Genomic DNA, 22,149 nt, shown 5'->3' on the forward strand with positions numbered 1-22,149 from the left:
CTTCCCCCCTCTCCGCCATCCTCCCTTCGCACCCCAGCAGCGCCTCACATCCTCCCCTTCCCTCCCTCTTCCCTTCCTTCCCTCCCTCCCTCCCTCCGGGGGCCGGGCGACCGCGCAGGGCTGCGGGGCGTGAGGCGGAGCGGGGCCGGGCTGGGGCTGGGGGAAGGCGGCTCCGCACACGCAAGATGGCGGCGGTGGAGCTGGAGTGGGTGCCCGAGACGCTGTACAACACGGCCATCTCGGCTGTGGTGGACAGCTACGGGCGGGCCCGGCGCCGGGACATCCGCTCGCTGCCCGAGAATATCCAGTTCGACGTTTACTACAAGGTGCGGGGGGAGCGGGGGGTGTGTAGGGAGAGGTCTGGGCCTGGCTGGGCCTTAAGGGGTGGGGGGGGGGTGGAAGGAGAAGCAGCCACGGGGAGGGAGGAGGAAGAGGAAGAGGAAGGGGAAGGGGAAGGGGGGGCCGCAGCCGGGCCTGCCCCACGCAGGGAGGCTCTGAGGGGAAGGGGTGTGGGGTCTCGGCTCCCTCCCCGGTGCTGCTCGGCCGCAGGGCAGGGCCCGAAGGACGTGGGGGGGGGGACACGGAGCTGAGGGCCTGTGAGGGGGGAGGCTCCGGGGGGGAGGCTCCGGGGGAGGCTGGGGCAGGGCTCGGCTTGTGGGGGTGGCGGGGGGGGTCCTGGGGAGGGCTCGGGAGGGGCCCGGCCCTGCCCTGAGGGGCTGCGGGGATGTGGGGAAGGGGTAGGGGCAGGTTGGGACCGAGCGGTTTGGGTTTGGGGGGTGTTTTCGGTCCAGTTCTGCCCCCCCCCCTTTATTTTTTTTCCTTCTACTGGAAAAGGTGATATCTGGTAGAAGGCACTGAGTTTGCCAGGCTCTCCTACGTTTAAAGATCTGGTGGGAGCCAGATCCGAGACTCTTTAAATGATCGAGCTGGTTCGCCTTAAATCTGTCTTTCACGCAGTGGCTGTTTCTCATTCAGCTGCCTCCTCTAAAATATCCCGAGTTAGAGGAAAAGGTGTGTGAGGACGTTCCATTAATTTCTATTGTCCACTAAATAGGTGCTTCATCCATCTACAGGAGCTGCTGGAAAAGAGCATTTGTCAGGAGAGAAACAGTGTGTAAGAGCTATGGAGGCGGATAACCTTTTTTTCCTCGGCCAGTAAATTTCTAAAAACCTAGGATGTGCTAAATGAAGTAGTTTTTCAGATGAGTCCTTATGAACCAGGAGTAGTGGCCCATCCCATACGTATGGAGTAACAGTATTTAGAAGGGTGTCTAGTTTCGATAGACAGAGAAACTGTTTCTGTGGAGTTGAAATACACATTTTCTGTATATTAGGCACTACTTACCTAATCCATCAGTGTTAAGAAGCACGGGAAATCTGTATATGAACATGCTCACAGAAAATTATGGGGTTGGATACAGCAAGTATTAGATAAACACTAAAGGTGTGGAACTAATAATGCGGACAAACATTTTGAGGTTTATTTTTAGCTATTCGCAGGTATGGCCATTGACAAGTAAGCTTCCTTGACCCTGTCTTGACATTCATACTGAAAAAGGGATGGTTCTCTAGGGCTTTAAAAGCACAGAAAAAGAACTTCAAATGATGGAAGTGTCTAAGTATATGTTCTTCCCAAATTGTTTAAAAACTAATTCACAGGTGAGCTAAATAGATCAGCGACTTCCTATGTTTTATTAGCACTCTTCAGTGGTTGCATCAATTCGTATTCATTTGGAGTTATTTCATAATGAAAAATAAACCAGCACTATACTTGACTTCTAAAGAGACTTTAATCTGTTCTGATCATGTACAAGTAGTACATCATCTTGTTCAGGAGATGGTAACAAGCATGCTAAAGGCCTGTCCTCAAAAATACTGGTTCTGTTGTACTAACCGCTAGCCAGTATAACTTTTGTTAATGGTGATAATTTGCTTTTTTTTTTTTCCCCTTTTATTTATGAGTTTTACAACAGGATGATCTTTGATCTGAGAAGTATAAGGTGCACCTCTATTTCTCATACAAATATATACCTATGAGATGTCCAAATACAGAGTAACTGAAAGCAGGTTACGCAGTGTAGTGAGTGTCTTGCCAGTGCTGCCAATAGCAAGATGGTCTTCCATGCCTTCACTCTATTTTCACACTATTTTGTACCTTTTCTGTGTAGGAGAATCTATCCTCTTTAATAGTCGCATTTAAATTAGCTTATGCATAAATGTGACTAAATCTTGGCTGGGATGCTGAAAGCAAGTCTGCAGCCCTGACTAAACGGTGCTCCATATGCAGAGATGTCTGCCTTCAGTGAGCATCTCAAAGCATAGCCCAGATAAATCTTTTGGAACAGTGCTTGCGTTTTTCTATGCACCTATACAACACCGAGCATGGTTCTTGATGGCTGCAGCAATACAAAGGACATCAGTGAACCAGCTTAGAACGAGAACTCCCATACCACCTTTGAACAATCCCCTTCCCTGTTTCATATGGTGCAAAACCCTGTTTTGTATAGTGCAAAAAAGCAAAACAATTTGCTTTTTTGTTTCAGAGCACAGGTACCAGGCTTTCCAAAATGATACTGATAATAATTACCATTATAGGTTGGGGAGGTATGCTCAGTGCATCCTGACAATGAGTTCTTTAAAGCAGAATTTCCAAAATCACTAATAGTCTTTAAAAGAAGACAAACTAGAAGCCTTCTCAATCTTTGTTCTGATTATGTGTTGATGGCTGCTCTGTTGAAAGGGCGTCAATTTGTTGTTAGTATTGTATAGAATTGTACTTATTTTTTAAATACGGCTGAGGAAAATTGGTGGGTAATGTAGAACTTGTGAAAATAGCTGCATTTAGACCTTGAAAAAGAGGGAGAATCTTTCTGTGATTATTAATAGGAGGTATTGTTTCAGTCTCACATCTAACTTGCAAAAAATGCTGTTATCTAGGTGTTATTTGCAACTTGTGGTATCAGAGAAACTGCCACCCGCTTTGTAAAGCTAAAAGGTAGCAGCACCAGTCAGACTTTATTTTGATACGCACTGTGGATGTTAATTGGCTGTGGCCATATAGAACTATTTTTAACACGTTCATCAGTATGAACACTTGAAATTAGCATTTGCCAGTCTTGATTGCACAGTTTGCTAGCTTGGTTACATTGGTTACAGGATATCCTGGAAATTTTCAAGTCTGCGTTTGTGCTAAGAAAAATATAAATGTCTTATCACATCTGTATTTTGAAGAGTTTAATAACTGGTATTGTCGCAAGTAACACCTGCATTTGGAAAAAATGTGCAAACACAGTGTATTTTGTTTCCTTAGGATCTTTGCCAGGCTTATGTATATCCTGGTGGTGTTGTTTCCTAGTAAAAGTAGTTTTTTTTTTTTTTTTTTTTTTTTTTTAAACGAGGTGAGGTCCAACTTTCAGAAACCAAAGAAAGAAATATGCTGGATCTCAGTTAAAATGTGAGAATCGTGCCTGGCAGCTGGGCAGTATTTGCAAATGTGAATAAACAGAAAGTCCTCAAAAAAAAAAAAAAAAAAAAACCTTTTGTGGCTTGTCAGGGAAAGGATGGTCTACTGAGGGAGGGAGTTCTTCCAAATAACCGAGCTTTTGACAGAAATAAGACATTGAACTATGTAGTCCAGAGACTGTTTACTTAATGATGTATGCAGAAGTTAGTTGTTTTCCCCTGTTCCTCAGCTTTATATTCTGTTATATGTTAATTACCTTTTTTTTGTTGTTGTTGTTGATTCTCCTGGATATTGGAAGTCATACTGCCTCACTAGTCTTAGTGTTCTCTTTTGTAGGTACTTGTTGCAGTTACATGCTAGCAAGCTAATCTTGGATATATGTAGGATAACAAGGAGTTTCGTCTAGTGTCTAATTTCCTTTTGAAATGTCTATTCTGGATTGTGCTGTTTTTTTTTCCACATTGATCTTTCTTGAAAATCATTTGGGTCCAATGTTCTTTGAATGTTTTCTGATGATATCATTAACCACAGGAACAATTGGAGATGACAAATTGTCTCAGTCAGTGCGGACCCGTAACCTTTAGAAATTGCACTATGCTAACTTGTTTTGTATTAACATTTTCAGGCAAAACCCAGAAGGCTATAATCATGCTTTTTCTGTATTTTAAGTGGTCAATAAAACTTCCGGAGTGCTCCCGCCTTGCTGTGGGTCAAAATACAGGTTTTTAATTTACATCTTGATAGCTCCAACTTCTGGACAATGTGTAGCCAGAGCATTGTCTCTTCCCTGTATTCTGGTAATCCAAACAAGAGCAAGTGTGGCTAATAAAAGCTCTTGTATCGCATCTAGTTATTCTTTGAATGAAACAAAATGAATAAACAGGAATTTGCTGACACTTTGCAACACACAATAGAGCGTCCGTTCTCTGCATTGCAGTGGAGACTGCTTTTACTGATGAAGAATGATTATAAGCATCTTTTCCATAAGGTCAGAGTAAATCTGGTTCATCCCTCATATTCCTGGGTATGTGATGAGGGAGGAAAAGATAAGCTACCTACGAATTGAAGTGTAGCTGTACATCTTTAGTTTGAACATCTTTGTGACCAGAGGAATACAAACAAGGTCATAAGCAAGCGATGTATCGTAGGAGGCAGGCCAGAAATCCAGAACAAGTGGGTCATATTTTGTAGGGCTTCTGGCTGTGACTGACCAGCGTGACTTCACCAGGCTTAATTAAATTAATGCTTCTGTCCTTCTAGGGGTCAGAAATATGTATGTGGGAACCAAACGTGGTTTCCATATGTGTGCATGCATACAGGCATTCTCATCACCTGGTTAGACTTCCAGGCTGGCACATGCAGTAGGACTTTCCTGAACACTTTGGATTAAATCATATCCATCTAGCACCCCCTCTTTAAATTAAGACCTCCCACTGAAGGCAAAGCACCATGTCATGAGCTTTTTTTACCAATGTTTATTGCTCTTTATTTTAATATGTCTCTTATCTGTAGTCTAAATTTGACTGGAACTGAACCATCCTACCTTATGTTGTTGGCTTGAAACTCCTTGCCTTTGCTTACCGTTTTCCTAATTCTTATTATTTACTTTGCTCTTTATTTATTTATTTTTCTTTTTGAACCTCTGTGTGGCATGTTTTCTGATCCTAATATGTATTCTGGCTTCCCTGTTTTTTTCAGTGTCCTTGTTAAATCTTATACACTGGAACTCAGCATAATTCTGGTAATGAGGTCACATGAACAAAGGTGTTCAGCTGCTGCTGAAGCAATAATTGCTGTTTCTACTTCATTTCATTCGTACTGATTTAACTTGAAATCAAAGCAAACTGGATAGAAAAAATAGGGTTTCCCTGCTGTGGAGAGTCACATGAATGTGTGACTCTAAGGTTTGTACTTCACACAAAGTGTACGAGTTCTGTGTAGATGTGAAATAAAACAAAAAATGCTGATGTGATACAGGAAGAAGAGCGAGTTGGAAGAAGTGAAGTGTGCTCTGTATGTAAGACTATAAGCTCAAAAGTTATCTGTTAAATTAGGCTTATTCAATGAGGGGTTTTTGTTAGTTGTTTATTTTGCTTGAGGTTCATAAAGATCAGATTCTAATTAAAAGTATGTTTTCAAATACGTAAAGTTTGCCTTTTTATGCCCAGTATCACATTGAACTAGCCTGGTCCAGATGCTTTGAAGATGGATTTGAAATTGATTTAAGAGTTCATGTACCTACATTTCTAACTGATTATTTTCTAAGCCTGTCTGCCACCTGTCCCCTTGGCGTTTAATGAGTCATTTGTCAACAGATTGATCCAGTGCCCTAATGATTCCTAAAAATCTTTCTTCCTTCTGTGTTAAGTAGGGGAGAAAGGGGGGGGGGTGGTTACAGCCAAACTTGTTTCCTAAATACTGATTTTGGTGTTTAGGTATACAATCCTTCCTACATTTAGCATGGCATTCTACAGTATGTTATTGAACATCACTAAACTTGCTGGGTAGCTCCATGCAATTCTTTGCATCTTTAATTCTTACCAAAATGTCCATATTTATTTTTCAGACCTCTTCCAAACTGGAGCAATAGGAGCATATTTTTCAAATTGCATGTGCTACAGTTCTTCTGGAGGGTCCTCTTAGAACTGGTTAAATTAATCTCCATCTGCTTTTAAAATGTGATTAATTTTAAAAAGCTAAATGTATTTTTAGGTTTCGATCATGTGTTTTCTCTTGTACCCAGTGAAACAGCCAAGAATGCTGGTGATACTAATACTGTATCACTTTCTCTGCGATGTTATGGCTTTGCTTGTACTGGTAGTTTAACATCTTTGTCTTTATTTCTAGGGGTTTGCTAGGAAGCAGTTAGAGCTCAGCTTAATCTATTGAGAGAGAACTCTGACAAGAACTTTAACAGAATTATATGGGCACGATGGTATGATAACAGATAAGTTACAAGTTAATGTTATCAATATGTTTGACTGGGGACACCGCTGTATGCAGCTTTTGAATGCTGTGGGTTAAATGTAAGCCTTAGATCCTGAAGGAAGATCACGGTGGTTTTCTCATAGCTGTGCAGAACAGTTGGACTCTGCACATGTGTAAATAACAAGGCAACGCATTAAACTTATACCTTGGTTTGTGTCTTCAGTGCCAGAATCGATGTGTCAGATTGAGCTGTTCAAGTTGGAAGTCATACTGTAGGCTCTTACTCAATTTTCTGTAGGTTTAAAAAAAAAAAGAAATCTCTGTTAAGCTCCAAATACGTTTTTTTAGACAAAAACTTAACCTCTTCCTTCTTAAGAAATTAATAGTTTTCCAGAAGTCCAGACCTCTGCCGTTCTTGTCAGGGCATGTTTTTCTTGAATCACTGTTCTGTTTTGTTTTTCATGTTATGTAGCAAGGCTTGTGGTCAGGAATTCTGTCTCTCTGGAACTTTAACAAGAGAATCATTTCTTCAGTACTTGCAACTGCTTCTCAATGAGCAAATGAGTGTTACTGAGTCTACTGGAATTGCTTCACTGTTTGCTGTATACTCACTATTTCCATGTCAAATTTTGTTTGAAAATATTGCTTTAACAGCTCTAACAGTTTAAAGAGACTTCAAGCTGAGTTGGTTCCTCAAATGTTTGCCAGCGTGTCGAGGCAAGGGGTGAATAGTGTGGTAAATATTCCAAGGATACTGTATTTCTGGTTATACCAGGAAAAAACGTTGCTTGTTTTTCAGATCCAAGAACGGTGCCTTGAGCACTGAGTGCTCATCTCAGCGTTGGGAATAGCAACGTGCACATGGCAAACTTGGCCCTTTGGGCCTGAAATAATAGATGTACCAAAAATGAGGATGTGGTTCAGGGCTCCCCCCACAACCAGGGCATTTTTTCATTGGGAATTTAAGAATCCCATGCAACAGTGGGCACGTTACGACAAATGTTTATGGAACTTCATAAATATATTAATTTTAAAAGGTCATATTAGAGTTAACATTTGGCAAAGCAGTGTTAGAGTAACCACTGGGATTTTTAGTTAGCACTGCAAAGTGATGAGGGGAAGCTATGATGTACTTGGTTGAAAACCGAAATATTGAACATACGCTAGTCCTTCTGACCAAGTCTTGGTAAAATAACTTGGTGTTAAGTCTTAGTTTCTTCCAGAAATGATCTCATTAATTGTTGATAAGATGTCTACCTCAAGAACTGGAATACTAGGCAAGATATAATCTGTTTCGATTGTGAAAAATATGTTTTAGGTTTTATATATAATAGTTACCTTTACAGAGTTGTGTGGAGAAAACGAGACTGCTTACCATAGCAGTAGTTTTCTGATACCCCGGGCTGGATGGTCTTTCTCTACCAGAGAGAAAATAGCTTCAGAAGAAACTGATTTCTTTGAAGTACAGGGACATGGCACTGTTTTATCTGAGGAGTAACTTTGCACGCAGACTTGTTCTGTTTTTTTAAGGGACTTCCTTTTTTTCCAGTGAAATGGATGACTAAAAGGAAAACATTCATTTCTGGCAATTGACATTATTAGGTCAAAGTATTTTTGAAGGTTTTTTTGTAGGTTCTGTTGTTAAAATAACAAACTTACTGTGCTGTAAAATCAATGTCATGTGCTTTTATAAGGAGAGTTAACTAAAACTAAGTTTCTGGCTGGGGGAGATGTTCTCACATGCTTTGTTTGAACACGAATTCATCTGCTTCCTGTCTTTGTGGTTAAAAAGGCAAACAGAAGATGCTTATAAAGGTTTTTTAAGAAATTATGAGAACTCAGAGGGGAATGTTAAAGTTTTCATTAAATTTGTGCTTCTACTTGAACACCGCTAGCATGTTCTATCAGCCTTTGCTTACAGAGTGAGGGTGCTGCTCACTCACAGCACATGGAGTCTTGCTGCCAACACACGTCAGCCTTGGGCAGTGTGTGTTTGAATACCTTAGCATGTAGATTGAAAAGTGGGGTTTGCTGAATAACTGTTAAGACTGCAACGTAGTAGTGCTTTACCTGCATGCTCCTGATGGTGTGAAACGTTACTGCATAATCTGTTTGGTGTCAGATCATAGTGTAGTGTCCTGGTCCTGCCTCACGTGGTGCACACATGAAACAGGAGAGAAATGGACCTCAAATGGCCTTTGTTGAAAGATGCAGCATCTAGAGAGGAGTCCTTTTCCCCATGGAGCTACCACCTTGCAAAAAAAAGAAAATATATATATATGTTAAGGACTGGGGGGTGTCCTAGAATACCTAAAACAAATAAATGGTTGTACTGGAGCAGCCCTGTGTAATCCAGTACTGTGCTTCTGACAGGAGCTGGGGATGGATATATGAGTATGGCAAGTGTATAGTGGTGCTTCTTTGATTACATACCCAACTGTCAGTCATTTGTGGTTCAGGGACTTCGATATCAGGATTTAATAGCCCACGATGGATTTTTCTGCTGTATATTTGTACAGACATTTTCATACCTATGTAAATTCTTAGTATTTATAGCATAATGTGGCAGAAAGTTCTGCAGCTTAACTCTGCATTGCATAAAGAACTGTCTCCATGGTTTGTGTTTTTATGAGCAAGCCAACTGATATATTTGCTTATCTGCAGGTAAAAATTAGTTTGGACATAAAATTAGACATTGCTTTTAATAAATTCATGAACAGATTCACATGAATATTTCCATTTACTCAAACAGGAATTACTTATGTGAGCTCAGGTATTAATGGGGTCAGGGCTCATGCCTGTGTTTAGCTCTGGGTATCAGTGAGTCATTCATTACAGAACTTGTGTTTTTTGTTTGTATATATAATTTTATTGTTACATCCTTTGTTCTAGGGGCCTGCTCAAGTTTTCTAGGATCACAATATATTATTGTATTATATCCTTTATGCTTTGGCTTTGGATTTCCACTTACAAATATTCTAGAATAATGCTGGTTGCTAGATTCTGTGTAATTTTAAAAATGTTTTCAAAGCATCTGGTATCAAAGAAGCTATTCATTGTAATTCTTGATAGCTTGGGGAGTTTTTTGGCTTTGTTTTTTAGCTGAGGTGTCATGTTGTTTTGATGATGCAGGTGAATATAGTGGACGTTTGGAGAAAGAAAGAAAAAAGTGGACAAAAACAACTTGAAACCACATACAGAGCTCTCACAGCTTGTGTTTGTTCAGTTTTTAACACTAAAGTTGTGCTCCTGTGTGGAGATTGTGGAACTGTTACTTTTTAATATTTACTCCGGCTCTATTTCAATACTTTGAAGTCTGGGTTTCATCATAAGTCATCCTTGTGTTAAATTTCCCAGGAGAGTGCAAAGTCTTAAATTTTTAAATATATTTGTGTCTTCCTTTCAGCTTTACCAACAGGGCCGATTATGCCAGCTGGGTAGTGAATTTTGTGAACTAGAAGTTTTTGCGAAGGTGCTACGAGCTTTAGATAAAAGGTAAGTATCTTAATATTTTGTTAGTTCTCATTTCAGCTCTTAGCCCTTGATCTGGGCTTTGAATCTGGAAAAGGTCTCTAATTTTCTTGGGTTTAATAGCCTATGTGATAACCATAGGAAATACCTCTTCAGATTTGCAGAAGGGCTTTTAAGGTACAGTGTCTCTTTCTCTGTCATAAAATAAATAAAACAGTTGTAACTTCTATGCAAATACACCAAGTCATCTGTGATACTTGGTACTCAGATTGCTTTCTTTTTCTACTGTGCAGTTTGTGCTAGCCGTAAGTCTTGTGATAGGTTTCACTGCTCGCCAATACCATGCCTTAAAAGTTTTTAGACCTGCGGGTGTCCACTTCTGTTATCACATGCAGTGTATGCTATGTCTGGAAATTATACACGTGCTTATCTCCATTGTTGTGACTGTTCTGAATCAGAAGAGTAAGACGTACAGGCCAGTCAAAGTATGTTTCTTTAGGTTGCAGCTAATTCTAGGGGAAGGGTTATCAAACTGATAGGATCGCCCCAGTTTAAAGAGTTTTCCTGTCTTTAAATATTACCACTCTGTATTGTTACAATCAGAACTTGACTTTTTTAGATCAGATTGTTTGTAACCAAAATAAGTTTTATGTCTTCAGACATATCTCCCTTGTTGCATGTGTGATGTTAATGGGTTCGTCACTGCTCATTTATCTGCAACTTCAGTGGGAGTTGTGGGGCAAGGGTGGACTTTGAGGCTTCCCCCCCTCTGAGATTTAGCTAAAAATGTTTTCCAGTTCTAACAATGTGTGGGTAGTTTGTATATCGCTTACACTGGAGGGTGTCCTTGTAAAGAACTTTGTGTACACTCGTTCTATTTGTTGGCTAATCCAACAACTGTAACCCATTAGCCTTGAGATTGACAATTATTCTGTATTCATCTGGTTTTGGTTTGAGAGAAGGTCAGAGTTACTTCTTTGAATCACTACCCATTTGAATTCATGGCACTCGAGCCAACTGACTGCAGTGTCTTAAAAACTTTACGTATAACTAAATTCTGTTTTCTTTTGTTTCAGACATCTGCTTCATCACTGTTTTCAGGCTTTGATGGACCATGGAGTAAAAGTTGCTTCTGTACTGGCCTATTCTTTCAGTAGACGGTGCTCCTACATAGCAGAATCAGATTCTGCTGTAAAAGAAAAAGCAATTCAGATTGGTTTTGTTTTAGGTAACTGATGATAAGCTATAAAATATATTCTTTTGATTCAAGCTTCAGTTAAGCTAATGCTATTTTTTTCTTTTTAATATCTGTAACTTCTTTTAAATAATGTATATACGTTTGGAATATAAGTTTTAGAAAGCTACTTGGTGTCTTATGTATATTGGATTTAAATGTGTGAGAATTTCAGTCTGCTCTCTGCTCTTTGAATGTTTGGGATTTAAAATTTGCAGGCATGATGCTTAATATTTTATTTTTTTTCTCCAGGGGGATTCCTATCAGATGCTGGCTGGTATAGTGATGCTGAGAAGGTATTTCTTTCCTGCCTTCAGCTGTGCACCCTTCATGATGAAATACTTCATTGGTTTCGTGCAGTAGAATGCTGTGTAAGGTGAGCTCACCTTTTTTGCATGAGGAGTTTTGCATTGGTGTTTTCTGAAATTACATTTAGTGTACAAGAAGAATTCACCAAATATGAATGCTAAAAATACAGTTGAGCAGAAATAAAAAGAAAACATACCTTTCCTGATAATAGATCCAATATGTTCTTGAGCTATTTAATTATGTAGTTAGGTAAATTCAGGTGTCTAGTTCTTGTTAGATGCCTTCAGCCACAACTTAAGCATTTGGAAAAGAGTTTGTTTTTAGGAGGCATTTAGTTTTTGCATCTGGCTGGTTTCACAAGACCTGTAGTGGGGTCCGTTCAGGTAAGTTCCCCTGCTCTTACATTCATGTACCTAGATGTGTGATGCTGATACAATAAGTGGCAAGTAGCCAGGTTGTTTTCATTGGCAATGGTGTGACTGACCTCTTCTGTGTGTTGCAGCTATGGGCTTGAATACCCATGTACTAGTAAGCATAGTTAAATATGAGATATATATTTTTTTAGCTGCTGTAATGAACAACAAGGTATCCTGGTTATCTGAATATAGACAAAAATATTGTTTTGGAAAACTGCTGCAAAACAAAACTGCACCTAGTTTGTAGTTGGGTAAATGAGAAGTAAATGGGTTTGCTAGTAGCTGCTTATTTTATGTAATTTTTTTTCAGTGTTGGAGAGAGTGATATACAGTCCACACAGTTGTGGATAAAATATTTTCATTTCATGCTAGAAAAAACATCCATCATTAGAATGATTTCTTCTGAACTGGAGCTGCTAATTCTGTTTGGGCAGAGACAGCCATTGTTCTTGTAATGGAAGCTGATGGCCTGCATATAACATTAAGTCTCTCTGGGCAGCAGTGTGAATGGAGAGATACTGCTTTATGCGTTGGCATCTCCCAAACAATTAAATAACTGCACAGTTTAGTTGGAAATATATCAAATAAAAAGAATCCTGAAACGATTCCGGAAGTGCTAAGTATGTAAATTCTGAAAACCCTTTTGTGGGAGAGAGCAGTAATTGTACTCAGCTTCAAAGTCACAAGGTAGTAAGATAAACTTTTTGTTGTTACCATCTAATCCCCAGTGTAGAATAACTTGTTTGAACCACTTGAATAACTTGTTTAAGTCCAGCACTAGAAAATACAATTCTCTAAGAAGTGGCTCTTTCTATTCTAAAACCTAGGAAGTCCAGTCTCCAGGGGTTTAATTAATGCACTGTATTATTAATAGAATGCAATTTAAAAATGTAAACCTTTGTTATCTAGACATGATTTGGTGTTTCTTTGTTGTACTAGCACTAGTAAACTATATGAGAAAACTCAAGAATGTGATTTGGGATCTCTTATTCAAACTTTTATACTACTTTATTGCAGGTGTAGTGCTCCTATTGGCTTGATTTCTTTGATTTTTCTATCTTACACAATAAGGCACAAATATGTAATACAAATACGTGGTTCTCCCATGTCATTGTTTCACATTTTGCTAATTCTTTTTGGGTGTTTTTAGCCTTACCAACATGTTGTGTAACCCTGTGGTTGCTGTTTGTTACGCTATTAGAGAATGATTTTACTCTAAAGGGGAGAATTGCAGACATTAAAGAAGATTTGAAGTTATTAGCATAAAGGTTATAAAGTGTTTATTCTATGTCTTTCTCTTCTAAAATTCCTTTGGATTAATAATGGAGTTTTTGTTACTCAAAACTAGATCACATTTAAAAAAAAAAAAAAAAAAAAGCAAAAACCTGCACAACCCTTTCAGTTTATTATCTAAAGGATTGGATTAGGTTTAGCTTGATTTCTGGTTGGTTGTTTTTAGATACTGCTGCTGAAGCACCAAGGTACTGGATATTGTCTTTCCCACGTGCATATGTAAACTGCAGTATTATCCCCACTCACATACGTCATTATGTGGGATGTGGGCTTCATGTATTTGATGATGGATGGCAGCTCCTCAGCATCTCACTAGTTGGAATAGTTTCCTCTCTTTCTGAAAACTACAATTGCTTTGTTTTTCTCTCCAGTTTCTTTAAAATTCCTGCCTTTATTGCATCTAGATAGTTTTCTGCTGCCTGTGACCAAGAACACAATGCATTTCTGCATCATGTTTAGTTCTCAGAACTTATTTAAGGAAAAATAATTGTCATTTTTTTTTTCCCTCTGTGTCTTTGTCACAGTGTTTCTTCTTGGAAAGCTGATGTTTGTTTACTTTGCATGTTTCAGGGGGTTTTTGAAGGTCTTTTCTTTTGATTATCTCTCTGCATGGCTATCTCTCTGCTCTGTGCTTGCCTGCCAGTCCCTGCTTGTGAAAATGTCAGCTTTATTTCCTTTCTTGTTAATGTTTGATTTCATGATACATTTCAATCAGAAAGTATAGGAAGAGTATTATGGGTAGGCTGAATTTATAGGGCAAATTTAAATGTATTACCTTGCTGTTGCAGGAGGCATGGCTACAGTAACTTAGAAATCTCAGAGTAAATGCTTACAGGAAACAAGTTTAAAGAAGAGAAACATTTGGTCTAAAACATAATTGATCTTGCCTTCCTCTGTAACCGTTTATTGGAAGATCTAGTGTAATGTATCATAAAAGGTATAAAATATTGCACTACACATTAGCTCGTGTTTCCTGAATTTAGCTCCTCTTTGCAGTACAGAATGGATTTTATGAAAAATAAAATATAAAGCCACAGCAGAGTGGTTTGAGCACTGGATATACAATGATTCATCAACATGGAAAAAATCATTTGACGTTTCCAACGGTAAAAATTCTTGCTGTGCAAGATGCAAAGCATGGAGTACTGAAACAGTATTCTGTAAACAGTTCTTTTGTATTACTGAATTCAGACAGTGCAATTTTGCTGGGATGATAGCCCAGTTCTATTGTAAGTATAATGCCAAATAATAGATCAGTGGTACTGCTGTATAATGAAATGGTTTACTCAGTGTTTAGAGGATCTCTTTACGTCTTCCTAAGGTTGCTGCATGTTCGAAATGGTAACTGTAAATATCACTTGGGAGAAGAAACGTTCAAACTAGCTCAGTCTTACATGGACAAACTTGCAAAACATGGTCAGCAAGCAAACAAAGCAGCACTCTATGGGGAGTTGTGTGCACTGCTTTTTGCCAAGAGCCACTATGATGAGGTGAGTGGGATTAGTTTGTTTTTGTTTTACTTTAGGAAGCTGGTTATGAAATCTGCTAGGACTTTTCATGACTGGCTCGCTATTCATATTGTATTTCTCGCTTAAGTTCCTGATTGGTTTTGGTTCTTGTGTGGTAGTGCCAGAGGAATACTTGATTTACCAACTGATTTCTATGTGTTCGTAGTCTACAAGCTCTTAATGGTACTTAATCCATCATTAATAATCTTATCACATATAATTTCTGAGTATATTTTGGTTATCAGGAAATGACACGTTACAAAAAGCTTATTTTAATAGGTAAAAATGAATCGGAAAGCACAGATAGCACTTTGCAGCTAGTTTAGAAAAACTGCAACTTCAGTGTAACTGCTGCATAAACTGCAATTTTCTTTTAGCTTCTAAGTACACTGACTAGCAAGCTGTTGTTTACGATAAGAATTGTAAGGATTACTTAAAGACTATTGAATACATTTTTGTCTCTAGAATATATTACATTCATTGTAATTATACAGAACTTAGACCAGTGTAAAATACTTCCAAGTTCAGTTATTAAGCTTAAGAGGAATCTTTAAGTTGGCCTTCTCAGATTTAGCTGAAAAAACTTTATCAAACATAAGCAACTAAATAACTTTTTTTTAATTTTGTAATGTATATGATCAGTGTATTTTTCAGAGCCTAGTTATGAAATTCCAGACTAAATATGTTGCTAACTTTGTTCAACAGGCTTATAAATGGTGTATAGAAGCTATGAAGGAGATCACAGTTGGCCTGCCTGTAAAAGTAGTAGTGGATGTTTTGCGACAAGCTTCAAAGGTGAATTTAAAATCTTCCACATTCCTTTTGTAAGTGAGTTACTACTGAGAATTGGTGAGGATGGGTAGTACCTCCAGAACACTCAGGAAACCTGGTCTGTATTGTAAGCATTATGGTTTGTTATTTGTCTAATTGGTCTGTCTCAGCTGTGTGGATTTTTTTTTCCTTTTCCCTGAAACTGACTTACAGCTGTTCAAAGGAACCTCATGACAGAGTTAACCTGAGAGCATTCCATGAACAGGTGGTCTGTTTCCATCTTTGTAGACTAGGTGCAGTACTAGCACTCTGTTTAGTCATTTATGTCAGAATAAAATATGTTTATAAATGTTATCTGTAAATTTTTCTTAAATAAGTTGAAAATTACTTTAGTAACAATGACAGTATTTTGAAATTAGAAGTAATAGTGAGCAATTGGGCCAATATCTGGAGGAGATGCATTCTGAGTGTGCACCTCTTCATGTGCTTCATTTCTATGTGTTTAGGCTTGTGTTGTAAAACGTGAATTTAAGAAGGCTGAACAGCTGATAAAACATGCAGTATACCTTGCTCGGTAAGTAGCATTCCAAAAAATACCTTTTAAAATTTATGCTTAACTTGCCTCAGTTTGTAATGTAAGTATGTTCCTACAGGGAGCATTTTGGAGCCAAGCACCCCAAATATTCTGATACGCTACTAGACTATGGATTTTACTTGCTCAACGTAGATAATATATGCCAATCCGTTGCGATCTATCAGGTATGCAGCAAAACTAAATGTCTGTCTTTGGTTTCTATTACTGAAAAGCTCTCAATTTTTTTTAGTGTAATTTGCATGCAGTTAATTCAGGGAAAGAGACAAAAGTTGTTTAAATTACTGGCAAGCCTTTTCAAAAAATAATGAAAACAACCATTAGTTTTTGTTTCTGTTTTGCCCTGACTCCTGAATGGATTTTATATATATTTACTGCATCAAGTGTGTATGTATAGGCCTATAGTACACACATCCGACATTTATTTTCCTTTTTTACAGTGACAGAAATTCATAAGTTGTTGTTGTTGTTTTTTTTTTTTCTCCCCTGTATTGACTGATGAAATGGTGTTCTTCTAACTCTTTCAGACAGCTCTCGATATTCGGCAGTCGGTATTTGGAGGTAAAAACATACATGTAGCTACAGCTCATGAAGACTTGGCTTACTCTTCTTATGTTCACCAGTACAGCTCTGGAAAATTTGACAATGCACTGTGAGTACATTGACTTGAGGTAATGGCAGTAAATCTAGTACTGTAAATGGGGGAAAAATGTTTTTAAATGATACGAATTTTCTGATCAGAACTTAAATGTATCTGTTCATTTTATTAATGTTTCTAACACTTTACCAGTTAGCTGCTAATTTAAATAAAACTCTGGCTGCATCTATTCAAACTTTTTCAGATTCCATGCTGAACGTGCTATTGGCATTATAACACACATTCTCCCAGAAGACCATTTGCTCTTGGCATCTTCAAAGAGAGTTAAAGGTAGTACACTTAATTGCGTTACTTGGAACAGTTTAATACTGTGTCAGTGGAGATCAGTCATTCAGATATGTTTATCCTGTTCCCCAACAGAGGCATTGTAACTTGAGCTTTTTCCCAAATGGAGGTCACTCTAGAAGACTCTCAGCAGTCCTCGGTGCTCTTTGTCAACACACTTGTAAAATACAAATAACTTCTTTAAAACTTAGTGGAAGACTCATTGAATAAAAATAGTAAAAGTATAGATTATTTAAAAAAAAACAGGTTGGTAACTCTGGTCATACCATTTGAAAGCAGTTTGTAATAATCATAAAGCCTGATTTAGATGTCTCCCGAGGTCTCTTGGGTAGATGACTTTCTGCTACCTACAGTTAGCGTATTTGTGTTTAGAACACAGTAATTTTGCGTGTTTTTTTTTCCTCTGCTATACTCAGCACTTATCCTGGAGGAGATTGCAATAGACTGTCATAACAAGGAAACTGAGCAGAGGTTACTTCAAGAAGCTCATGACTTACATCTGTCCTCGCTTCAGTTAGCTAAAAAAGCTTTTGGGGAGTTTAATGTACAGACAGCAAAACACTATGGCAACCTTGGAAGACTGTATCAGTCCATGAGAAAGTTTAAGGTAAGATTATGCTAATGTAAATGTCTTAAGGTCTACAAAACCTCTATAATTCTGTCACTGTAAAAAAAAATTATTCTATGGCCATAATTCATAACCTCAGTTGATATTTTTATGGCTGAAGAACTTGCACTTTAATGTCTCACTTTGCTTTGTGCAACAATAATTAAGATGCCTTCAGAGACAGCATGGTGTCAGTTATGAAGACGGAAGTGATACTATTTGACCATCTAAAACAGTATTTTGGCTTTTATTTTGGTTTACCTAGTTCTTTTATGCCTTTCATGAAATAGTACAGTCTATTTAGCCACTAAATAGTTATGTTTCTTTGTCTCCCCCTTTTTATTTGTATTTATTTATTTAATGCATTATGGTGAGTAGTCTGACCTATGTGAATTTGTTCCTCACAGGAAGCAGAGGAAATGCACATCAAGGCAATTCAGATTAAGGAACAGCTTCTGGGTCAAGAAGATTATGAAGTTGCCCTGTCAGTAGGACATCTAGCTTCTCTCTATAACTATGATATGAATCAATATGAAAATGCTGAAAAGCTTTATTTGAGATCCATAGCAATTGGTAGGTGATTCTTCCAATGTTTGTCTACACAATACTTCTAATACCACAGAAAAGCTTATTACTAAAACCTTTAAAACACTTCTAAGGAACTTAATTCAATATGTGTATTTCTATAGGGTTTCAATGTAAGTCTGATACTTTTTCTTAAATGTTCTGCTTGGGACTGAATTACAGGATTTTATCACTCCCAGGTTTGCATCAGAACTCACTCTTGAAAACATCTAGAAACATGACCAATTAAAAGCTTTGGTGTTAGTCTTCAGACTACATTCTGGAGTTGCAGCTGTAACTTAAACGCAGAATGTGGTTACCTTCCGAAAGAAATGGAAAGCCATTGTGCCTGTCAGCCTTCCTTGTATATTCATTATTTTTTTCCCCGTTACCACTTGCTGTGAACTTACAAATTAAGTGTATCTTTGGGCCTTGCTCTAGCTCAATCTTGAAACAGGCATTCTTATTTCGTATTGTTAACACGTAGAGTGGGTTACCAAAAAAAAAAAAAAAAAGATCTTAAGGTAGAAGATCAAAAAACAATTTTTTAAATGAATTTCAACTGAAACCGTGACACAAAATGATTGCCTTCTGTATGAGGCTGCTGGATTCTATCTATGCATGTAAAGCTAGTAGAGTCCTTGGGGACAATTTACAGTTCTGTTTAAAGGAAAAGTTTGATATCAATGTCAAGCATTGTCCAGGAAGCTTGCATGTTGTAACAAAAAGGTTCATGTTGCTGATAGAAATGACGTGAGAAGTAAGGTACAATGTATGGGTGGATTACCTTTTAATTTTGTTATCTTCTGGGTTTCTTCAGGAAAGAAGCTTTTTGGTGAAGGATACAGTGGACTTGAATACGATTACAGAGGTCTCATTAAACTGTACAATTCCATTGGCAATTATGAGAAAGTTTTTGAGTACCACAATATTTTGGCCAATTGGAACCGGTTGCGAGATCGGCAGTTCTCTGTTACAGATGCTCTGGAGGACGTAAGCACCAGCCCTCAATCCACTGAAGAAGTGGTCCAGTCTTTTCTGATGTCTCAGAACATTGATGGACAGAGTAGCTAAGAACTTGGTCAATTAACCAGTTAAGGTTTTTTCCCCAGATTACAGGGGAAAAGTCATACTGTGAAATCTAAACCATGTAGTTCTCTGGGGGCTGGAATTTGCATTGAAACACTGGTCCAGTCTACTGAAGAGTGCCCATACGGATGAATGTGTGTTAAATTCTTATCAGCATGTGTATGGCATGTTTAGTTCGGCTCACATTTTTAACTGGGTATTCCAGAAAACCCCTACTTTCTCTCTTCTTTCGAAAGAACCTACTTTACAGAAAGTCTGCAAGAGAACATTAAATAAAACTGTTTGAGTTCAAAAGAGTTGCATTCTTGTTATGAATGGAAGGTTTCATCAAGAGCTTTCTTCTGATATACAGAAAGAATAAATGCTATGCTGTAAGAAATTACACAAGAGAGGTCTTTCTACTGTATGCACTGTAGCAAAGTTAATCACAAATATTAAGAAAAGGGAGAATGCCTTGGCTGCCACCTTACGAAGAGAAGTGGCAAAGAACCACTTGGGAGAGAGCAACGTACTCTTTGTGAACCACGATAAGTTGATGAGCAAATAACCACCGTATGTTGTTGTTAATATCCTGAACTGGACCAGTGTTCATCTGTAAGCGATAGAAGATCCAGTAGACCAGCAATCTTAGTTTTCTTTGGTACCAACCAAGAGTGCTAACTTTCCTAACAGGACCAGGAAAATCAAAAGTGGACCAGCCTGCTAGAAACAGTTTTTGGACCAGTGGCTTTAATTTAATATTTCTGCCCCTGCATTCACTTTTACGGTAGAATTATTTCATTTAGATGTATGATCAGTGCAAAATTATATTCATGTAATAGATACAAAACTAGGAAGTGAACGTTCTTTAGCAGTTGCGATGGCATGTCTTTACTTAGTAAGCGTATACAGATATTAATGTCAATGCCACACACAAAAACTAGAAATGCTTAACTATTTGCTGCAGCCATTTTTTATTTTTATTTTTGAATGGGCTTACTCTAATAATTGAGGCAGTAACTTGTTTATACCAGTTAATAGTTTTGTATTACAATCCAGTTCAATTTTATGTTTCTGGAGAACACAGCTTATTGTACAGTTTGCAGGGGTCAGTGGAAAATGCCAAAAAGCACAACAGGTCTTTTTTGTGATGCTTCGTTTCTACATTAAATGATAGTACAACCAGAAACTGATTCCTTTACGTTAATTTAAAAAGCAGAAGTCAGCTGTAAAGATCCTTTAATAATGCCTATCTCACTAGCCTGTCTTAATTTTTCTTCTGTTGGGGCATGGGGGCTGCTTTGCTTTTTTTTTTTTTTTTTTTTTTTTGAGTGTGTGGGTTTTGTTTTCTGGTTTTTGGTTTTTGTTTTTGTTTTGTTTTTTTTAATTGTTGAGGTAATACTCATTTGAAAGTCTGTGTAACATAGCAAACTAGAAACAACTCACTGCTGTTACCTCAGTTCTTATTATAGTGGCACAAACAGTGCTCCTATAGTTAGGATTCTGTCAGTTTGGGTTCCCTTCCCCCCCTATTTTCAGGGGTTTGTAACTTGGCCATGAAAGTTCAGTCCAAGCTGAGGTTCTGCAAGCAAGGTTCCTGCAGGACTTGGACTGGATGTTTTGTTTGGGGTTTGTTTTTTAATTTGTTTATAAAGCTTGGGACAGGGAAAGCTGCTTGATGGTCTTCAAAAAAAGAGTGCAGAGAAGAAACAAATGTCAGACACTACTTTGAGCCTACCGGCTCTTTTAAGAACTGAAATTGTACAGGCCAATAGTTCGTATACTGGTGCCTTCAAGTATAATTTTGGGGGAAAGGCTGAATAACACCAACTTGAAAATGCAGTTATATAATTAGTGCAGCTTTAATGATTGCACACTTGGAATACTTTTACTGACATAACAAGTAGTATTTGCATTAAAAAAAAAAAAAAACTGGTATTAAGACTTACATTGCAGTGTATCCTCAAAGGCTGTTCAAGGAAAAGCCAACTTAAAATTATGCATGGATTTTAAATCTAATTTCTTCATAGTAATTTTTCTTGTTTACGAGTGCTTTAGGTACTACAAGCAAATTTGGCTGTCTACCAGGCAAAATATTTTCATCCCCAAATGTTCATATGTTAGGGCACTGATGAATTAGTTGTTATGAATTCTCTTCTTTAATCCTGTTAAAACTACTTAAATGAAGCTTGTAATATTAGTATCAGAACTTGGGCAGGGGAGGCATGCTTAAAATTGTCCTAAACAAGCTGTGTAGCTTCTGTACAGCAGAAACGTTTAACAGCCTCAAACCAGGTATGTGGATTTCCATTTACAGCGCCTGGAGCTGCTTGCCTGGGGTTTGCAGTCAGGGCTCTGCTTCCAGCTTTTGACTGACAAAACTCAAAGGTCTCAAGGTTTTTTGTTTGGGGTGGTGAGCTTGACTGATTTCAGTGCAAGAAGTCTCCGTGAACCATTGCTGTTATTTCAGCTCTCGGGTTTGTGTGTGTGTTTCGTGGATTGCCTTCAAGTTGTGGCAAACAGGAGGGCTCCTGGCATGGGACAGGTTAGGGAGGCGTTACACTGCTGAGAACCAAATGTGTTTGTTCAATTCCTTCAATGAGTAGCTTTATTCTGTTTTAGCAGACCTTCTGAGTGGATGTACGTTTCTCTTTCCCCAAGCTACTTCACCAGCATGTTGTATACCTCGGTGCATTGGCTTGTCTGGAAGGAATTGATGTCCTATAAATCACCCAGGGTTCTCTTGGACGGTGGACTTTGGCCAAGAAACATGACTTGGAGAAGAGCACTTGCAGTGCTCCTTGTAGGACTACTAGCATGCTTTTCATGTGATTAAATTAAATCGTGACCCAACTCTTGGGTTGAACTTCTCATTGTAGCACTTGAGCAACTCCATTCGTGCCAAGGCACGCACGTTTTGGAGAAAGGTAGCTGGGGCTGATTGCTGAAGTTGTCAAAGTGCTGAAGCTTTGCACAACAACT

The 22,149-nt window shown here is 38.3% G+C and overlaps 1 protein-coding gene across 1 annotated transcript; it reads left to right on the forward strand.

Moving 5' to 3' along the window:
* The first annotated feature begins 161 nt into the window (after window positions 1–161).
* APPBP2 (amyloid beta precursor protein binding protein 2) lies at window positions 162–20,461 on the forward strand. Its single transcript, XM_032200931.1, has 13 exons — window positions 162–326; window positions 9,798–9,886; window positions 10,939–11,090; window positions 11,349–11,472; window positions 14,436–14,604; window positions 15,328–15,417; window positions 15,900–15,967; window positions 16,047–16,152; window positions 16,513–16,637; window positions 16,828–16,913; window positions 17,345–17,535; window positions 17,943–18,108; window positions 18,920–20,461. Exons 1-13 carry the CDS (start codon window positions 186–188, stop codon window positions 19,171–19,173), a joined length of 1,761 nt encoding a protein of 586 aa, XP_032056822.1. The 5' UTR covers window positions 162–185; the 3' UTR covers window positions 19,174–20,461.
* Window positions 20,462–22,149: the final 1,688 nt, after the last annotated feature.

The sequence above is a fragment of the Aythya fuligula genome, chromosome 20, assembly GCF_009819795.1.
Source record: "Aythya fuligula isolate bAytFul2 chromosome 20, bAytFul2.pri, whole genome shotgun sequence".
Taxonomy (NCBI): Eukaryota; Metazoa; Chordata; class Aves; order Anseriformes; family Anatidae; genus Aythya; species Aythya fuligula.